At 47.9% G+C, this 15,327-nt stretch overlaps 1 protein-coding gene across 4 annotated transcripts; it reads left to right on the top strand.

Moving 5' to 3' along the window:
* The first annotated feature begins 301 nt into the window (after positions 1-301).
* Positions 302-15,294, top strand: ETV4 (ETS variant transcription factor 4). 4 transcript variants are annotated; one of them, XR_011146681.1, is made up of 13 exons: positions 302-415; positions 499-580; positions 751-798; positions 4,240-4,293; positions 6,105-6,225; positions 6,759-6,905; positions 7,277-7,521; positions 9,381-9,455; positions 9,536-9,604; positions 9,951-10,123; positions 11,111-11,212; positions 11,827-12,102; positions 13,551-15,294. XR_011146681.1 is itself a non-coding variant. In XM_068996234.1 (12 exons), exons 1-12 carry the CDS (start codon positions 371-373, stop codon positions 12,046-12,048), a joined length of 1,380 nt encoding a protein of 459 aa, XP_068852335.1. In that variant the 5' UTR covers positions 302-370; the 3' UTR covers positions 12,049-15,294. The 4 variants fall into 4 exon arrangements, 3 of the variants coding, with proteins under 3 accessions (XP_068852335.1, XP_068852334.1, XP_068852333.1); XM_068996234.1 differs by having other exon boundaries at positions 502-580; positions 11,827-15,294; XM_068996233.1 differs by having other exon boundaries at positions 9,954-10,123; positions 11,827-15,294.
* Positions 15,295-15,327: the final 33 nt, after the last annotated feature.

The following is a 15,327-nucleotide window of genomic DNA, read 5'->3' as shown; positions in this document are numbered from 1 at the left end:
ACGGCGGCCTCGGAGCGCGCACGGGGCGGCTCCGCCGCGGGCTCCGCGTGGGCCGGGGCCGCCGGCGCTGAGAGACGGCTCCGGACGGGACCCGAGCCGAGCCGAGCCGAGCGGGGCTTCTGTCCTGGGGCGGCCGGGGATTCGTCCCGGCCGGGAGCTGGTGGGCTCGGTCCCGTCTCGCAGTACGAGTTTCGGCAGCTGCGACGCGGTCGCCGCCTCTCACGGACAGCGGGAGCGCCGGGGAGCGGCGACGATCGCGGTCCTGCCGCCGCTGCGGACCTCGGCCCGTGGCGACCACCCCGCCCGGCCCGGCCCGGCCCCACGGTAGCCTCCCCAGATGCCCGAGGAGAGCGGATAGAGCCCGAGGAGGATGAAGAGGTACCTGGACCAGCAGGTGCCGTTCACTTTCCCGCAGGTGAGTGGCGGCTCCGCCGGGCGGGGGTTCCGGGCCGGGTCCGCTCCGGCCGGGGACTCCGCTCTGACCCGCTCCTCCTGTAGCAGCCCCCGGGTGGCGGAGCCGTGCTGGGCGCTGGGAAGAACCCCGGGGAGCCGGGCGTGCCGCCGGCGCAGGACTCGGAAGGTGAGGGGGGCCGGGGGCGGAGGGAGGGCTGGGGGTGGCGAAGGCGGCGGGGCAGGGACCGGGATCCTCCCCCCGCGCCTCCTCCGCACCTCCTCGTTCCGCCGGCACGGCCGCGGCTGGAGCATCCCGCTGTCCCTCGGCAGCTGAGCATCCTTCCCCTCTCCCCGCAGAGCTCTTCCAGGACTTGAGGCAGCTCCAGGAGACGTGGCTGACCGAAGGTAGGCTCCTTCCCCCAGCTTTGGTTGGTTTTGATCGTCTTTGAGTTGTTTGTCTTTTGAGGTTTGTCCCGCTCCTTTGCTGTGTGTGCCTGGCTCCAAACAAAAGTGGTTTTTTCAGACTTGCCAACCTCTGGCTTGTGTAAATTAAGACGCTGAATGACACTATTGTGCTGGGCATTTGCTTATGAATGGGACTTGGCTGCTGGCCCGCTTTCCTGGGTACAGTTTTCGCTTCAGGCTATTTGTAACTGCTTCGATTTTATGCTAATTTGTCACTTATCTTTGTTGGTTGCCAGAACGTTGATATTTTCTTAAACAATGAAGTAGTCTTTTAATTTGGGGAACTAAATGCTTCCCTTATTTTTATTTTTTTAAAAATATGATCCTTTGTGGGGACCTTCCTGGAATTTACACACTTTTCAGTTTGGTGTCTTAATTATTTTGACTTTGAACTTCAAGGAAAACTTCGAATGCCAGGGAGTCACATTAATTCCAAGTGAAACTAGTTTTAAACATGGTGATTTTGCTCTAATTCCAGCACTACAGATGGTCCATTTTCTAGAAAATTCAAAACACATCCTCAAGTACAGACTCTTGATAAATACAGAAGTACTCATTGTGATCTAGGTACTTTAATATATTTAACAATAATGATATAAAAATATACATGACATTTTGAGCAGGTTATTTCCTCTAATTTTACCACAGGTGAGGGACAATCTTCTCAAACAATTCTTTTTTTAAGACTTCAGAAAGGTATTTGCCAGCTAAGATTATTAAGGAAAAACCAAATCAAGTGTTTTATGTTCGTTTCAAACTGAACTGAAATGAGTTGACATCGATCAGGCAGTGTTTCAGGAGTGCGAGGATTGCAAGGACGCAATGGGAATTACCCGGAGGCTGTTTCAATATTGAAACGTGCACGTAACTTATATCAGAGCAGGAAAATAGGTGTTAATCTCTGGCCATGTAACAGAGCTGCTGAATGTGCACACATGCTCGAGATTGAGTTCTTTCAAATCCTAGAAGAACTCGAGCTGCCAATTAGTTTGCCTCTGAACTGATTTTTGGTAGACTTTCAATTTTAGATTTTCTCATGTTTGATGATATTTTTAGCTCACCAATCTAAAGGATTTGCATAGCATCTCTGACAGTATATTTTTCAGTAGCAGAGTGTTTGTAGGATGAATTTGGAAGTCCCCTGTGGTGAAGGGAAGGTCAAGCATGGGCTCATAGCACTGTAGAGAAAGAGGTGCTCTGCTTTTATCCAGGATTAGTAAATGATGATGCAAACCTTATTGCATGTTTGTGGAATATACGCAGAGGTTTCTTTATTATTATTTTTTTTCATAGCTCAGAGCATCTAATCAGAGTCCAAGTGAAATCCCTGAGAAATTCAATATGTGTTTTAATATTCTAGTTTATGATTTTAGACTGCATGTCGGGGAATTGGTTTCTCCCATTGTTACTCCCATTTCCAGACTTAAAACAAGAAAAATTACCCTCTGAAGCAAACTGTCTTTTGGGTTTTTTTCTATTTTTCTATTCACCGTTATGTCAAAATATTTTCCTGAATGGTGAAAATATTTTTTACTAATGTCCTGTGTGTGTCTCCACATTAATGTTTGTTCATGAGATGAGGGGGTCAGAACACTGAAGAGCACCTTCCTAAACAACGGAGAAGAAAAAGTGAAAACATGAATATGTTATTTATTCTTTTCCTCTATCACATTTAGTTTTTAAAAAATATTTATTTATTTATTTACAGTTCTTGGTGTTACTTTTTAAATAAAAGAGGAACAAACTTAGAAAGGAAGCAAACTAGAAATTAGGCATCAGCCAAAAATGTTAATGCATTTAAACCACATATACACCTGCTTATGTGTGTCACTACATGTATTTGTGTGGTTTCAGTCATAGAGGTATCTCTTTGTTATCTTTTTAAAATACTTTTAATAGTGTCAATTAACACCTGATTTCTCATTTTGAGAGTCAAAGAATAATTCTGCATATAGATGTCTCCTAAAAGAAACATATGCTGAAAAATCCTAGGCCTGGTTACTAATAGTCTAGTTTTCTTTTGCACCGTTTTTACCAGGATCTGGTATGGGTGTGAACCTGGCAGTTGGCAACTGTATGGAACTAATTTCAAGCCCAGTAATTTATAGAAGTGCATCAGCATTCAGAGAAACAAAAAAGAACCTTCTTTGGAGAAGAGTGGCCGAGGGAGGTACCTGTGATGGCTGCAGGGAGCAGATTCCCCTCTCCAGGTGTCCCTAGGCAGAAAATTTGAGTTCCAGTGCTCCAGCTCTTGGAAGTTGTGTGGGAAATGGTGGGGTCTGTGTTGATGCCTGAAGTCTGAGTGACTGGAACAAGACCAGATTTGGGCCTCAGATGTGATTAATTATCCCAGTTCTTCCAAGTATAGGTGTTGGTTTGGGGAGAACAAGAAAATATCTGGGTTGCAGAATATATGAAGGAGGTAGAGAATACAAAAATTGAAATAGTCTTCTGGTAACTGTGTCTTCAGCCTTCTAGCACAGGACTGTAGCTGTCTGCAAATGTCACTGCCCAGCAGTGAGGCTGGATGCTTTCATTCCAGCCTTGCCCTTCATTTCACATCTGTTCTGTGGCCTGTTGCTCTCAGTATTTAATTCTCTTCGTGACATCACCAGTGGCTGTGAAGTCCAAACTCTGCTCATACAATATGATCCCAATAATTTCTTCTATTTCCATGTTGCTTTTTAAGGATTCATTCTATGAATCTTCTAGATTTTCTTTCCTCAGTTCCCCATCTTTCATTGTTTATATTTCCAGTTTGTTGTCACACAGGTTATTTGAAGGACCGGTGATTGCAGAATGAAGGTTTGGCCAGCTCCATTCTCATTCCCCACCTGTTAGCACAGTGTTACTCCCTGAGGTTCATTTTTGGCATGTCCAGTCTAGCTTAGTTTCAAGTGACTGGGATTAGTGGGCTTCCATCCTTTATGTCCCTCAACTTTGACTACACCACCTCTGTTTCAGAGCTGACAGGATGCAGTCTGTTGTCCACTCTGCAATAATGAAAATTGTAGGTTTGTCTGTTGTGTTCTAGCAGCAGAATTTCTTTCAGCAACAGTGACAGATTTTATGAAATAACAACAATCTCCTGCAAGCTCTCCCTTCCCTGCAGTAAAAGGGATGTAAAAGTAATTATTAGAAGTAATAAAATATGGGTAAGATTGTCCCCAAGGTTTCTCCCAGGACACACAGGTATTCATTAATCCCAAAGGGAAACTCTCCTTTAGTCACTAAAATCATCCCAGCAGAAAGCTCAGATGTTTCCTGCATTGCTTTATTTCTGCCTTACTGTTAATTATACTGTACAAAGTGCCAGAACTAACTCTTCCCTCTCTCTTTTTCTGCCTCCCTCCTTCCCTCCTTCCCTCTCTCTCCTGACAGCTCAGGTTCCAGACAATGATGAGCAATTTGTGCCTGACTTCCATTCAGAAAACTGTAAGTAGCATGGGGATAATCATGTCTCCTGGGGGAAGGGCAAATGCAAATTTTGGAGCCTTCCATGCCCCCACCCCAGGCAGTTTCCCCCACATAAACTGAAATGAAGCACTTTTTCTGGTTGCCCTTGTTTACCTCCTTTCCCCAGACGTGGCCCTGCAGCACAGCACAGCTCGGTCTCTGAGTCATAGATCTTATTTCTTTCTCTTTTTGACCTAGAACTGAGGAGAGGGATGGTCCCACATTTCACTCTGAGTGAATTAATGAGTCAGATGTAATGTGACAGCCTGTTCCAGCTATTAGGGGCTGGGAAGAATTGGCTGCTCCTAACACCTCCAGCTTCTTGAAAGTTCCATGGAGTTCAGTGTAATGGAGAGAGCAGGTTTTTTCCCCCCTGAGACCCAGCTGACCCATCAGTATTTTTAGATGGGCTGTATACAGCCATACACTGGGAAGGGCTGCTACAGGGGAATGTAGCAGACACAAAAGACTCTTTTCTCTTCTGGCCCTTCCTTGGGCCTGGGCTGTTTGCACAGGTGCAGGAGTGTCACCCTGGGAATGCTGAATCCACTGCAGGTGTGTGCAGACCACTGGCTCAGGGCATTCTCCCCTCTCTCAGTCTGGGCAGTGCCCAGAGCTGTTTGTGGGTGGGTTCCTCTGCTCCAGCTCACGGCAGCCACAGGAGCCAGGTGTGCCTGAGGAGCAGCAGGAGCCAGAAACAACAGAAGGCTCTGGAATCTTACGGGTTTATTTATGTATATTGATTCTGTCAAGCTCTCTGAGTGATGGCTAGATCAGCTTTTCTGGTGTGGGATGAAATCAAAGACAGCCAAAAGGAGTCAGGGCTGTTTTGGAGGAAGGGGCAGATATCCCCCTCTTGGTGTGAGAATTAATTTTGGGGAAGGATGTTTACAATAGAAACCTCCTGTGCTACGAGAGGCAGCAAAGGCCTTTTTCTGACCCTTTAGCTGTCTGCTTGCTTCTGAAGGGACACTTAGAACTTTATGTGAAGGAGAACCAGCTTGAAAATGGCTGGTGCATGCAGGGCTCAGGTCACTCCTGAAATAAACTCAGCAAAAATATGAGGGGTTAATGGATCAGGATGTTACTTCCCATCCTTAAAAGCAGTCACAGTGCTGAATATCCCAGACCCAGAGCAGCATTGTGTGACTTAAAGAGGTGGAAGGGAGCTGGTGATGCAGGACTGGATCTGGTCTTACTAAAAGATTTCAGCTTTGATTTGGAGGGCAGATCCTTCCCTAGTTTGAAAAAGTAGCCTTGACATATCTACCTCTCTGGGGTTACTTTCCTTCCTAAACATCAGTGACCCCCTAACAGCAGCAGCAGAGCCCACAGGCAAAGGCAGAAGATGCTCAGCCCATCCTCCAGCCAGGACAAGCCATTCTGAGGAGCTAGGAAGCAAGTTTTGTCCCCTGCTGGATTGAATGGAGCATAAGAAGTAAATGCCCACATCCTACTTCCTGATACTGTAAACTGCAACCCACATTTGTTATTCGTGAAATTCTGACAAGCCCAGAAATATCCCTCCTTGTCTGCGTCAGGCTCTTGCCACAGACCATGCACTGAAAATGGAAAGAAACCTTTTTACTTTTTTTTTCTCTTGGGCTGTCACTGGTGTTTTGGATGAGCAGAGCAGCTTTGAGATTCCCCCAGTCCCACATTCAGGGATGCTGGACAGTTTGCATAGAAAAGATTCAGCAAAGGGACACCTGCATTTGAAAATGCCTGATAATCATAGCTCCCCATAAGGAAGAAAAGTGTTAATTTGATCTTTCCTTTCTCTCCTGCAGTAGCTTTTCACAGTCCTCCTGCTAAGATTAAAAAGGAGCCCCAAAGCCCCTCAGAGCCCACGCTGTCCTGCAGCCATGAGCAGCCATTCCAGCACAACAGCGAGCAGTGCCTTTATGCCAGGTAAAGTGGCTCACACAGAGGAGGGACAGGAGCTATTCTGAAACCAGGTGCTGCTGCATTATCCAATAATGGAGTGTGTGACAGCAGCCCTGTCTGTCTGCTGAGTACAGGCGAGCAGTGGTCAGCAGCTCTGGCCCCCAGCGAGGGCGGCCACTGGGCACCTCAGGCCTGGGTAGATCAGCTCTGGGCTTGCTGTGTTTCATCCTCCCTTGTGCTGATATTCAGCAGTCTTCACATCTGCCATATGCCTCTCCCCATTGCTTTCCAAAACCTCCTGTCCCACACCTGACCCCACCGCCCACAGTGCCCTTGCCTGAGCTGTAGTGTGGCTTCTTCCAGCACAGACACCTTCCCTGGTTTCTGCTTGAAGGGTCGTGTCCATCAATCAGCAATCAGACAGCAGGGAGTTTATGCTGAGTTTCCTGGCCCAGGTGGCTGCACAGAGGGACAGAGCATGTTTGACAGGTTCCCAGATGCTGCCACAAGTCCTTCTGGAGAGCTGAAATGCTGCAATATGTGTTTGACTGTTCCAGTGCCTACAATCAACCCAGACAGTCCCCCAGCCCAGGAGTCCTGATACAGCCACCGCTCCAACAGTTCCCTAGACAGGACAGGAGCTTCCTGACCCCTGTGGGGCCACCCCACTCCACACCCAGCTGTGGATACCTCAGTGAAAGCAGGTGAGTTATTGCCAGGAGGAGGCAGCCACTGGCAAGGATTGCCCTCCTTAGGGAGGAAGAGCTGCAGCACCCAGATGGAAGTGTTCTGTTCACAGTGAGTGCAGGATCCCCTCCTGTGGGACCCACCACTGCTGCCTGGGGTGTGAAGCCCATAACCTTAGCCCTGTTGGGTCCTGTGAATGATGGGCTGTGTAGCAGCTACCCTTGGAAACATCCTTCCCTGGGGTCCCTTCCTCTCCCCAGCCATGAGTGAGCTCCTACAGCTCTAGGAACAGGCTGAGGAAGTTTCTGTCCCTCAGCCAGCCCTGTGCCAGGGCTGAAATCAGAGGGCCAGCAAAGTCTCAGCTGTCTCATGTCCTCTCCCTTCTTAGCTCTGCGTACCAGCCACCTGTGGAGATGTGCCATTCCTTCCCATCCTCCCAGGGCATGGCCCAGGAAGACCCCATTGCCTACCAGTGCCAGCTGCCCAAGCCCTGCCTCCAGTTCCCCCATCAGGGCTTCAAACAGGAGCACCACGACCCACAGTACGAGCGGGCAAACCAGGCAGGCAGCAGCCACCAGTACCCAGCAGCTGTGGTGGTCAAGCAGGAGCAGGTGGATTACGTGTACGACTCAGGTAGGCAGGACTGGCCCTTTCTGACTGCATGAACCAGGCATCAATGGGGTGAGCAACTCCTTGGTGAGCATCCAGCACTGGTGCTCTTTGAGCTTTGAAGCAGCTCAGTATCAGGAGCATGTGCTGCCTGGGGAAGTGGCCTGGGTAACTGGCTATGTGCAGGAAACTAAAACAGTTCTGTCTGTTCACTGCAGCCAAGATAAGGCTGGGACGTTCACCATGTTCTGGGAAAGACTTTCTGGTAGGGAGTTGAAAGTTCAGCAAGATAGGAGGTAGAAGGTGATGTTAAATCCATTTGAACTAGATTAAAGCATGCTTTTCCCCCCACCCCCAAAGGAACAAGTAGCCGAGGGAGAGTCAAAATTCATGATTAGCCCACTCACACCATCAGAAATAAAGAAAAGGGTGTTTCCAGTTTCACAGGGAGCTTTTGTCTTCAGGGGTACTTGTGAGCTGGAAGGTTGCAGAAAATAAGTGAGGTCAGCTTTGAAGAAATCATACTGAAAACAGTCTGTAACTGGCAGAAAGGAAGGGATCGAATATGATGGACCTTGTACAGAAAAACTGTCTTGGATCCCTGCAGCAGAAGGTCCCTCTAAGCACTGGCAGAGGAAAGGGGCTCTGGGTGGGCTCAGTTCCAGGGTGCTGCTTGGTGTCCCTTGGAGGATCAGCTTCCACCTGCTACTTCCCATAGAAACAAGGTACAGAGACTTCAGGGGATGACAAGAGAAAAAAGTTTATAATGCCAAAAATAGCTCTCTAGGTGCCAGATCCACCAGGTGATCCTCTTATTTTTCCACAAGGGATAAATCTTATTTTTCTGGCAGACCTGTCAAAGGCTCACTACCCTGAGATCACGATACCCTCTTCCAGAGGGAATGTTACTTCTGGTTTCCTGGTATTTTAATGGACATCTTGAATTGTTTCCTTTAGCAGAAATAAACACATAAATAAAAAGCTCCTGTGAGGGTATCACTGTGGTGATATTGATATTACACTTTCACTGGGTCCTTCTGTTCAGAAAATGTGCAAAGCCAGAAGAATGCTTTTTGTGAGAGTAGTTTATGATTGTAATAACACCCAGTCTGTCAGCTCAGAGTACTCTTCCCTCAGCATCAGCAAAATCTCTGCTGGAAGCAATGGCCAGACACAGGTGTGTGAGGGAAATGTAAGGTAAACCTTTCCAAAGCTCCCAGTTACAGCTTCTGCTTCAGCTGTGTGCAGTAAATAAATTTGATTCAGAAAACACAAGATACAGAAGACACAAATTGCAGTGCACAGACAGCACTGTACACTGCACACAGAATCATGAAAAGGCTTCCTGCTTGTTTTTAACAAAGGCTGGTTTGTTTTTATGTTGTCTAAACTGCTTGTGAGAATGCCCCATCATGATGTGAGAAAGCCAGGGAGACTTGAGACATCTGAAATGACATTTGTGAGACTCTGCAGAAACATTCAGATGCCACTGTTCTCCATTCACATCATCATAGTACCCCTGGGGAAATGCAATGCCTTCTTACCCGGAAAACAGCAGAAAAGTGTGTAGTTATCTTAAACTAAGATGAGAGAGAGGTTCAAATTAAGCCTATTGTCCATGATTTTGTATAAAAGTGATGCAGAGGTGACTGGCTGTCTATCCTGGCTGCTCTGAAGGATGGTGTGTGATAGGGCCACGAAAACTTACCACTCTAATTCGTGATTGGAAGGGTAATGCAAAAGAAGTTGTAGTTTCCAGTCTGCCACTAATCCTTTAGGAGGGCCCTAAGAGGACGTTGGTTAGACAGCTGTCCACCTTTGCAGAGCAAGGCCATTCTTCCACCTGTGTTTTTAAATAAATGAGCTTGTTAATTGTTCTGTAGATGTTCCTGACTGTCCTTCCATGTACATAAGTGCTGAGAGTTATCCAAGCCATTCAAATACAGAAGATACATTAGGTAAGAAACATTCCCTGCACAGGATCACCCTCAGTACTGCCCTGGCTGGCTATGACTGCTGATGTTGTTTTCTCTTTCAGGCTGCAGCTATGACAAGCAGATGAGGTCCTTTACTGATGATGTCTGTGTTGTTCCAGAAAAATTTGAAGGTTGGAGAAAGAATGGCTTGGAGTTTTGGTGTAAGATAGGGTTATTCACCATCTTAGCCAGCCACTTGATTGGTGTCTACATAGTTCATTACACTGTGATTTTTGGTATTCCACTTTTTGAGCTTTCTTAGCAGCAACCAGGCCTTGTAGCACAAGTAGCTTAATTGTGATGTAGAGCAGAGCTGCTCTGGGAAGAGTTGCTTGTGAATTGGCCACTGTTTTGTGTGAACTGAAATACTCCTGGTAAACATTTGTGAAATGTGCTGCTTTTTTTTTTTTTCTTTTCTTTTTTCCCCAGTGGTTTTTGCACTGTTATCCTTAGAAATGTCCTGTTTGTTCTTCTCAGCAGGAGACATCAAGCAGGAAGCCGGAGGGTACCGGGAAGGACCCCCATACCAGAGACGGGGATCGCTCCAGCTCTGGCAATTCCTTGTGGCCCTGTTGGACAACCCCACCAATTCCCACTTCATTGCCTGGACTGGTAGAGGAATGGAGTTCAAGCTCATTGAGCCAGAGGAGGTGAAACCATCGAGGTTCTCTACAGGCTCAGGGGAATCAGCCACTGTTTCTGGGGCTGCAAATTCTAAAGCAGCTTTTCCTCTGCCCCGTGAAGCTTCTGCCTGCCGGTGGCACTCGCTAGAGCCTGCAGCAAGTCAAGGTTTTTAGAAGAGGTCAAAACACTTGAGTGACACAAATACCAGGTTTAAGAAAGGCTGCTGGTATGTAAGTTTAGAACCTCAGCTATGCAGTGAGTCAAATTACCCACTGCCTTCCCTGGATACTTCACTCTCAAGCTTGCAGTGACCTGTGCTGTCTTTTCATGCTCCATACTTGGGGCTGACATTGAGGTTTGGAGTTTTGAACCCCAGCAATTGCAGCAGTTTTCATAAGGATCTGGAAGCTTTAACTGAAGTGTAATTTCAAATGCTGCCATGTTCCAGAAAAACCAGTGATACCTGACAGTACCTGGGAGATGTGTCCATAATATCTGTTCATATCTAGTTCCAATTAGAGCTGCATTTAGCACCATTCTTGCTACATATCAAAATTTATGGGCACTTTCAGTGCAGATGAGTTGTCTTGGCAGGTTGACATCGGGTTACAACAGATTTCTGAGTGTCATGGACAAAGCTGAGAATCATGTAGGAGTAGGAAGGCAGAGGTCTCTTCCAGTGTGTTCCCTCGTACTTGGTTTCCTGATAAACATGGGACCCTTGAAGATTTAGTGTTACAGAGCAGCCCTTAGGCATCCTCAAGCTTTCAGAGTACTGGAGAGTGAGGGGCAGTGGTGACAGCAAATGAGCTCTGTAGTGGCCAGAACTTCTCTGTGATACAGAGTGCTTGAGTTCTCCTCATGTTAAAAAGCTGCTAAACTATTGATGAGTCTATTATTTAAATGTCTGTGTGGCATGGTGCCATCCATCCAAAGAGAAACAGCTGGATGATATTCTTTTCTCTTGGGCTGGGTTCACAGACATTCCCACAGTTTGATGCTTTATTCTGCAGGTGGCCAGGCTGTGGGGGATCCAGAAGAACCGTCCAGCCATGAACTATGACAAGCTGAGCCGATCACTTCGCTACTATTACGAGAAAGGCATCATGCAGAAGGTCAGTTTGCAAAGCAGGGGAAAACTTTATGCTTTAAATGATGCTCCTCTTGTTTGAGACAGGAAGTCCTACAGACAGAATGTCCTTGAGCTAGCCAGGCATCCCAAGCTTGCTCTCCCCAAAACTTCTCTTTGCTGTAGTTAATGGAGAAGCTGTGAAGGAGCTGAATGTAGGCAACGCATGAGAAATAAAACAAAGAGGGAATTATGATTTCTTTCTTTTTCTGTATATGTCTGCAGTCAGGAGAGTTGCAGTTTATGCAGCTTCAAGGAGATATAATCAGTCCTTCCTCTTGTGAGAGAAAGGCTGCCTGGATCTTGGCCCCGTGTGGTAGGGATGGTCTGTGGCACACCCAGTCTCAGTACAGACTGTTCAGGGACTGCTGCTGCTGTTGTTACCTGGACAAAGAGGCAGCTGGCAGCATCCCAGCTCCTAGGAGCTGTTCCAGGGGAGGCCAGAGCAGCAGAGAAGAAGACAGCACAAGGAGAAAATTACAACTCTGACACGTCTCAGGGCAGGCAGATGTTTTTGCAGGCCTTCCCCAGTGCTGGGGAGCATTGCCTAGTGCTTCCCTGGGCCTGCAGCATTCCCCTCCCCTCATCTCGTCGCTGCAGGTGGCTGGGGAGCGCTATGTGTACAAGTTTGTGTGTGAGCCTGAAGCCCTGTTCTCCATGGCCTTCCCCGATAACCAGCGGCCAGCGCTGAAGGCAGAGCTGGAGCGGCAGATCAGTGAGGAGGACACGGTGCCTCTTTCCCACCTGGATGAGAGTGGCTCCTACCTGCCAGACCTTGGGAGCTTCCCTCCACAGCTCTACAGCAAAGGCTACACGTACTAGCACTGCTGGGAGCAAGCTGTGCCACACGGGGCTGTGGACAGAAGGAGATGGCTGGTTAGTATTCAACTGGTATCAGCATTTTTCCAGGCCAGCACTAAACTCTGAACACCTGCTTTGGTCAGGACAAGTGCTCAGGTACACAAGTGGATAATCACCTCACAGCAGACAGGGCTCTTGTGTGCTTGTGATAAAACTCTCTTACTATGTCAGGATGGGGCATGTTCTCAGCTGTGCAGACATCATCCGAGCAGCAGAGCTAGAGCTGCAGCAGCAGCTCAGGTAATTGGTGCCTCTAGCTGTATCAAACACCTGTCACAATCCCTCTCATTGCAGAGGGAGGGGATGCTGTCCCACCAGGTTTTTTTCCATGTATGAGAATGCTACAATGCTGCTGCTGACTCCATTCCTCCATGACGTGTACTGAACCTCTGTAGGACCTGCCTTCAGCTCTGGCCAGAGGAACTCACTCAGAAAGGCCAGCTTAGCCTTCTGCCCAGGATGGCTGCAGGGCAATGGTCACAGATCTTATGCCTTCCTTGGGGAATACTCGTTGTCTCATACGTGCATGCTCCTGCCTTATCACCTCCTTGCTCATGCCAGGAGTTTCTGGTATTCAGGCACTCTGAGCAGGGTCGGTGGAGGCCTTGGCCAGGATTAGAGTAGTCCTGGAGTACATGGCCCAAAGCCATGCAGGGGAATTACAGAGGAGCTTGATTGCATTGGTCTGGGGCACAGGTCAAAGCCAAGGCCATGTTCAGGTAGAGGGATTGTGGGAAGCAGCAAGGCCTGAGACACCAGCTCAGTGTCGTGTTGTGGCTTTTCCAAACTGAAAAACTTCTTCAACAAACATTCTCAGGATCTTTGAAGAGCTGCCAGGCTCTTGAGTGTGCCCATCCTGGGCTTGGCTAGAAAATCGCGTGAGGCAAGAGAAGAACCTGGTGGAGGTGTGATTAAAAAATCCTATACAAAGTAACCTAAACCATACATAGATCTTAATGTAGGAATTCAGACTTAAACTCCACAGATATTTGCATGTTTGAGGGGAATTCAGATGTGTTGAAAAGGCAGCTCTCTCTGCAGAAAATGCAGCACATGCAAGTTGACTAACCTGGCAGGTTTTTCACAACAGTAAATACTTGTAATGGGCACCACATCCTCATTAAGAGGTGTTTCATTTTTTAATTAGCAGCTCCACCACATTCCTAGCTGGACAAGACACAGTACAGTGTACCCATACAGAAAAGGTCTGTTTCCTACTGTTTCAGATTGATGTTTCAGTTGCTGAATACAGAGCATTACCAATCCTGCCAGCATGGTAGCCTGTAGAGAAAATTCTGTATATTTGATTGAAAGCCTGATTTCCCCTGATGACTCTCCCCTGCATGGCTAATGCCAAACCCTCCCAGCCTCGTCCCCGACTGCAAGAGCCATGAAAGGCAGCATTCCCTGCCTGAGGAGAGGCCAGATACTCAGAGCAGTCTGCTCTGCTGATGCCTTTGCAGGCCCTGTGCAGAGACTTGGTGTTCTGACAGTTCCTGACCCTCCTGCCTTGCCCTGCACCTTCCTGGCCAGCACAGTTCCTGTGGTGTCCCAGAAGTGAGGGTGAAGGGGAGCCCTTCCTTTGGTATAAGCTGCCTTTACTATTTATGAGTGTAAAAATATTATAATTAATAAATTGGTCTCTCTTGGGCCAGTGCAACTTCACTGATTCCCTGACTTATCCTCCTTTACCTTCTGAGCTTGCTTTGCACATCTCCTTGGCACCAGCTCACAGCTTTGGGAATGTGATCCAGAGGGATCAGGGATGTGAGTTTACTTCTGAATCTTGATGGGAGTTCAAGAAATGAACACTGCAAACACACTCTGCATTTCCAGTTCAGCTAGACTGAGAGGAAGCTGGTATGGGAGTAATAGACAAGAGTCCTAAATTTCTCCTGCTGCTCCTGAAAATGACGAGGAGCTTCCCAGGAGGGAAATAAACAGCTCCCACACGACTCCATGAAACACTCCCACAGAAGCTTCCATAAGTCAGAGACTAAGGAAGAATTTGTGCTTCTCCCTAAGCACCACACCTACATGCCTTTTAAATCCCCTCTAGGGTGGTGACTCCACCACTGCCCTGGGCTGCCTCTGCCTATGCCTGACAACCCTTTCAATGAAGAACTTATTCCTAATATCCAGTCAAAACCTCCTCTGGCACAACTTGAGGCCATTTCCTTTTGTCCTATCACTGGTTGCCTGGGAGAAGAGGCCAACCCCCACCTGGCTCTAACCTCTTGTCAGGCACTTGTAGAGAGTGAGAAGGTCCCTCCTGAGCCCCCCAGCTTCTCCTCATCAGACTTGTGCTCCAGACCCTTCTGAGAAAGACTAAAATAGTTAATGGCTCAAACTTTGTTAAAATCACCCAAGGGCTTTGCCCATTGTAGCAAACTGTGCAAAGAAGCAACTGCACCAAAGCCCACCCCACTCCCCACAGAATGACTCCTGACAGGACCTTGAGATAAAGATGGCACTATTGTCCAATTATCTCAGGTCTAAGGAGAAGTTTACAAGGCTGGGGGAGAAGAATGTACCCACAAGTAAAGCCCAACCCAGCAGCTGTGCTGAAAATCAGCTCTGACTGGGGTCAGCAGGGGTGCACAGCCCAGACTCATTTGCTGGGGTCAGGCTTGCACACTCTTCCCCCCAGGCAAAGGGAGAGGTTTTGAGTGTGATTTCGAAAGGTCTGGTACAGAGGGGGGAACACCCATCCCCTGGCTACAAGCCAGGTAAGAAACAGACCCTGCAGAGAGTCCTCCCTTACACAAACTGGCTCAGTTGTGAAACACCCCCACCCAACCCCAGAAGGTCACATTCACACAGGGCATTCACGAGAGGCAGTCTTAGAAGGGATCATAAACCATCAAAGACCCCCAAAGTGCCCTGGACTCATTTCTGAAGACTGCACAGCATTGACAAGTGCTGCAACAGATCCAGAGCCTGTTGTAAAAGTGTGAAACTGCCCCTCAGCAGGAAGGTGCTTGGGCATTCCCATCTATACCTGCATGGTTATTAACCCACTGAACTCCATGTTTCGTGGAACCCCCACCACCAAGAAGACCAGAAGAAGAGGATCAATGGGACACCACTGGATCCACAGGGGTGGTGAATATGTTTCTACTTAATCTGTCTCTCTCATTCTCTCACTCCCCACTTCTCCTTTTCCTATTTCTTTCTATCTCTCTCTACCTCATATCTACAGTTGAATAAAATCCATACTATTGAACTTCAGCATGTGGT

This window comes from Aphelocoma coerulescens, chromosome 27 (assembly GCF_041296385.1).
Source record: "Aphelocoma coerulescens isolate FSJ_1873_10779 chromosome 27, UR_Acoe_1.0, whole genome shotgun sequence".
Lineage (NCBI taxonomy): Eukaryota > Metazoa > Chordata > Aves > Passeriformes > Corvidae > Aphelocoma > Aphelocoma coerulescens.
The sequence above is the reverse complement of the archived record's forward strand: the minus strand, read 5'-3'. Positions and strand labels throughout refer to the sequence as shown.

Excerpts from the sequence above, each read along its gene's own strand:
- ETV4 (XM_068996232.1), top strand. The coding sequence starts at position 371 with ATGAAGAGGTACCTGGACCAGCAGGTGCCGTTCACTTTCCCGCAG. Across the intron at positions 416-498 it reads TGCCGTTCACTTTCCCGCAG|CAGCCCCCGGGTGGCGGAGC; the intron begins GTGAGTGGCGGC and ends CTCCTCCTGTAG. Across the intron at positions 7,522-9,380 it reads GGATTACGTGTACGACTCAG|ATGTTCCTGACTGTCCTTCC; the intron begins GTAGGCAGGACT and ends ATTGTTCTGTAG.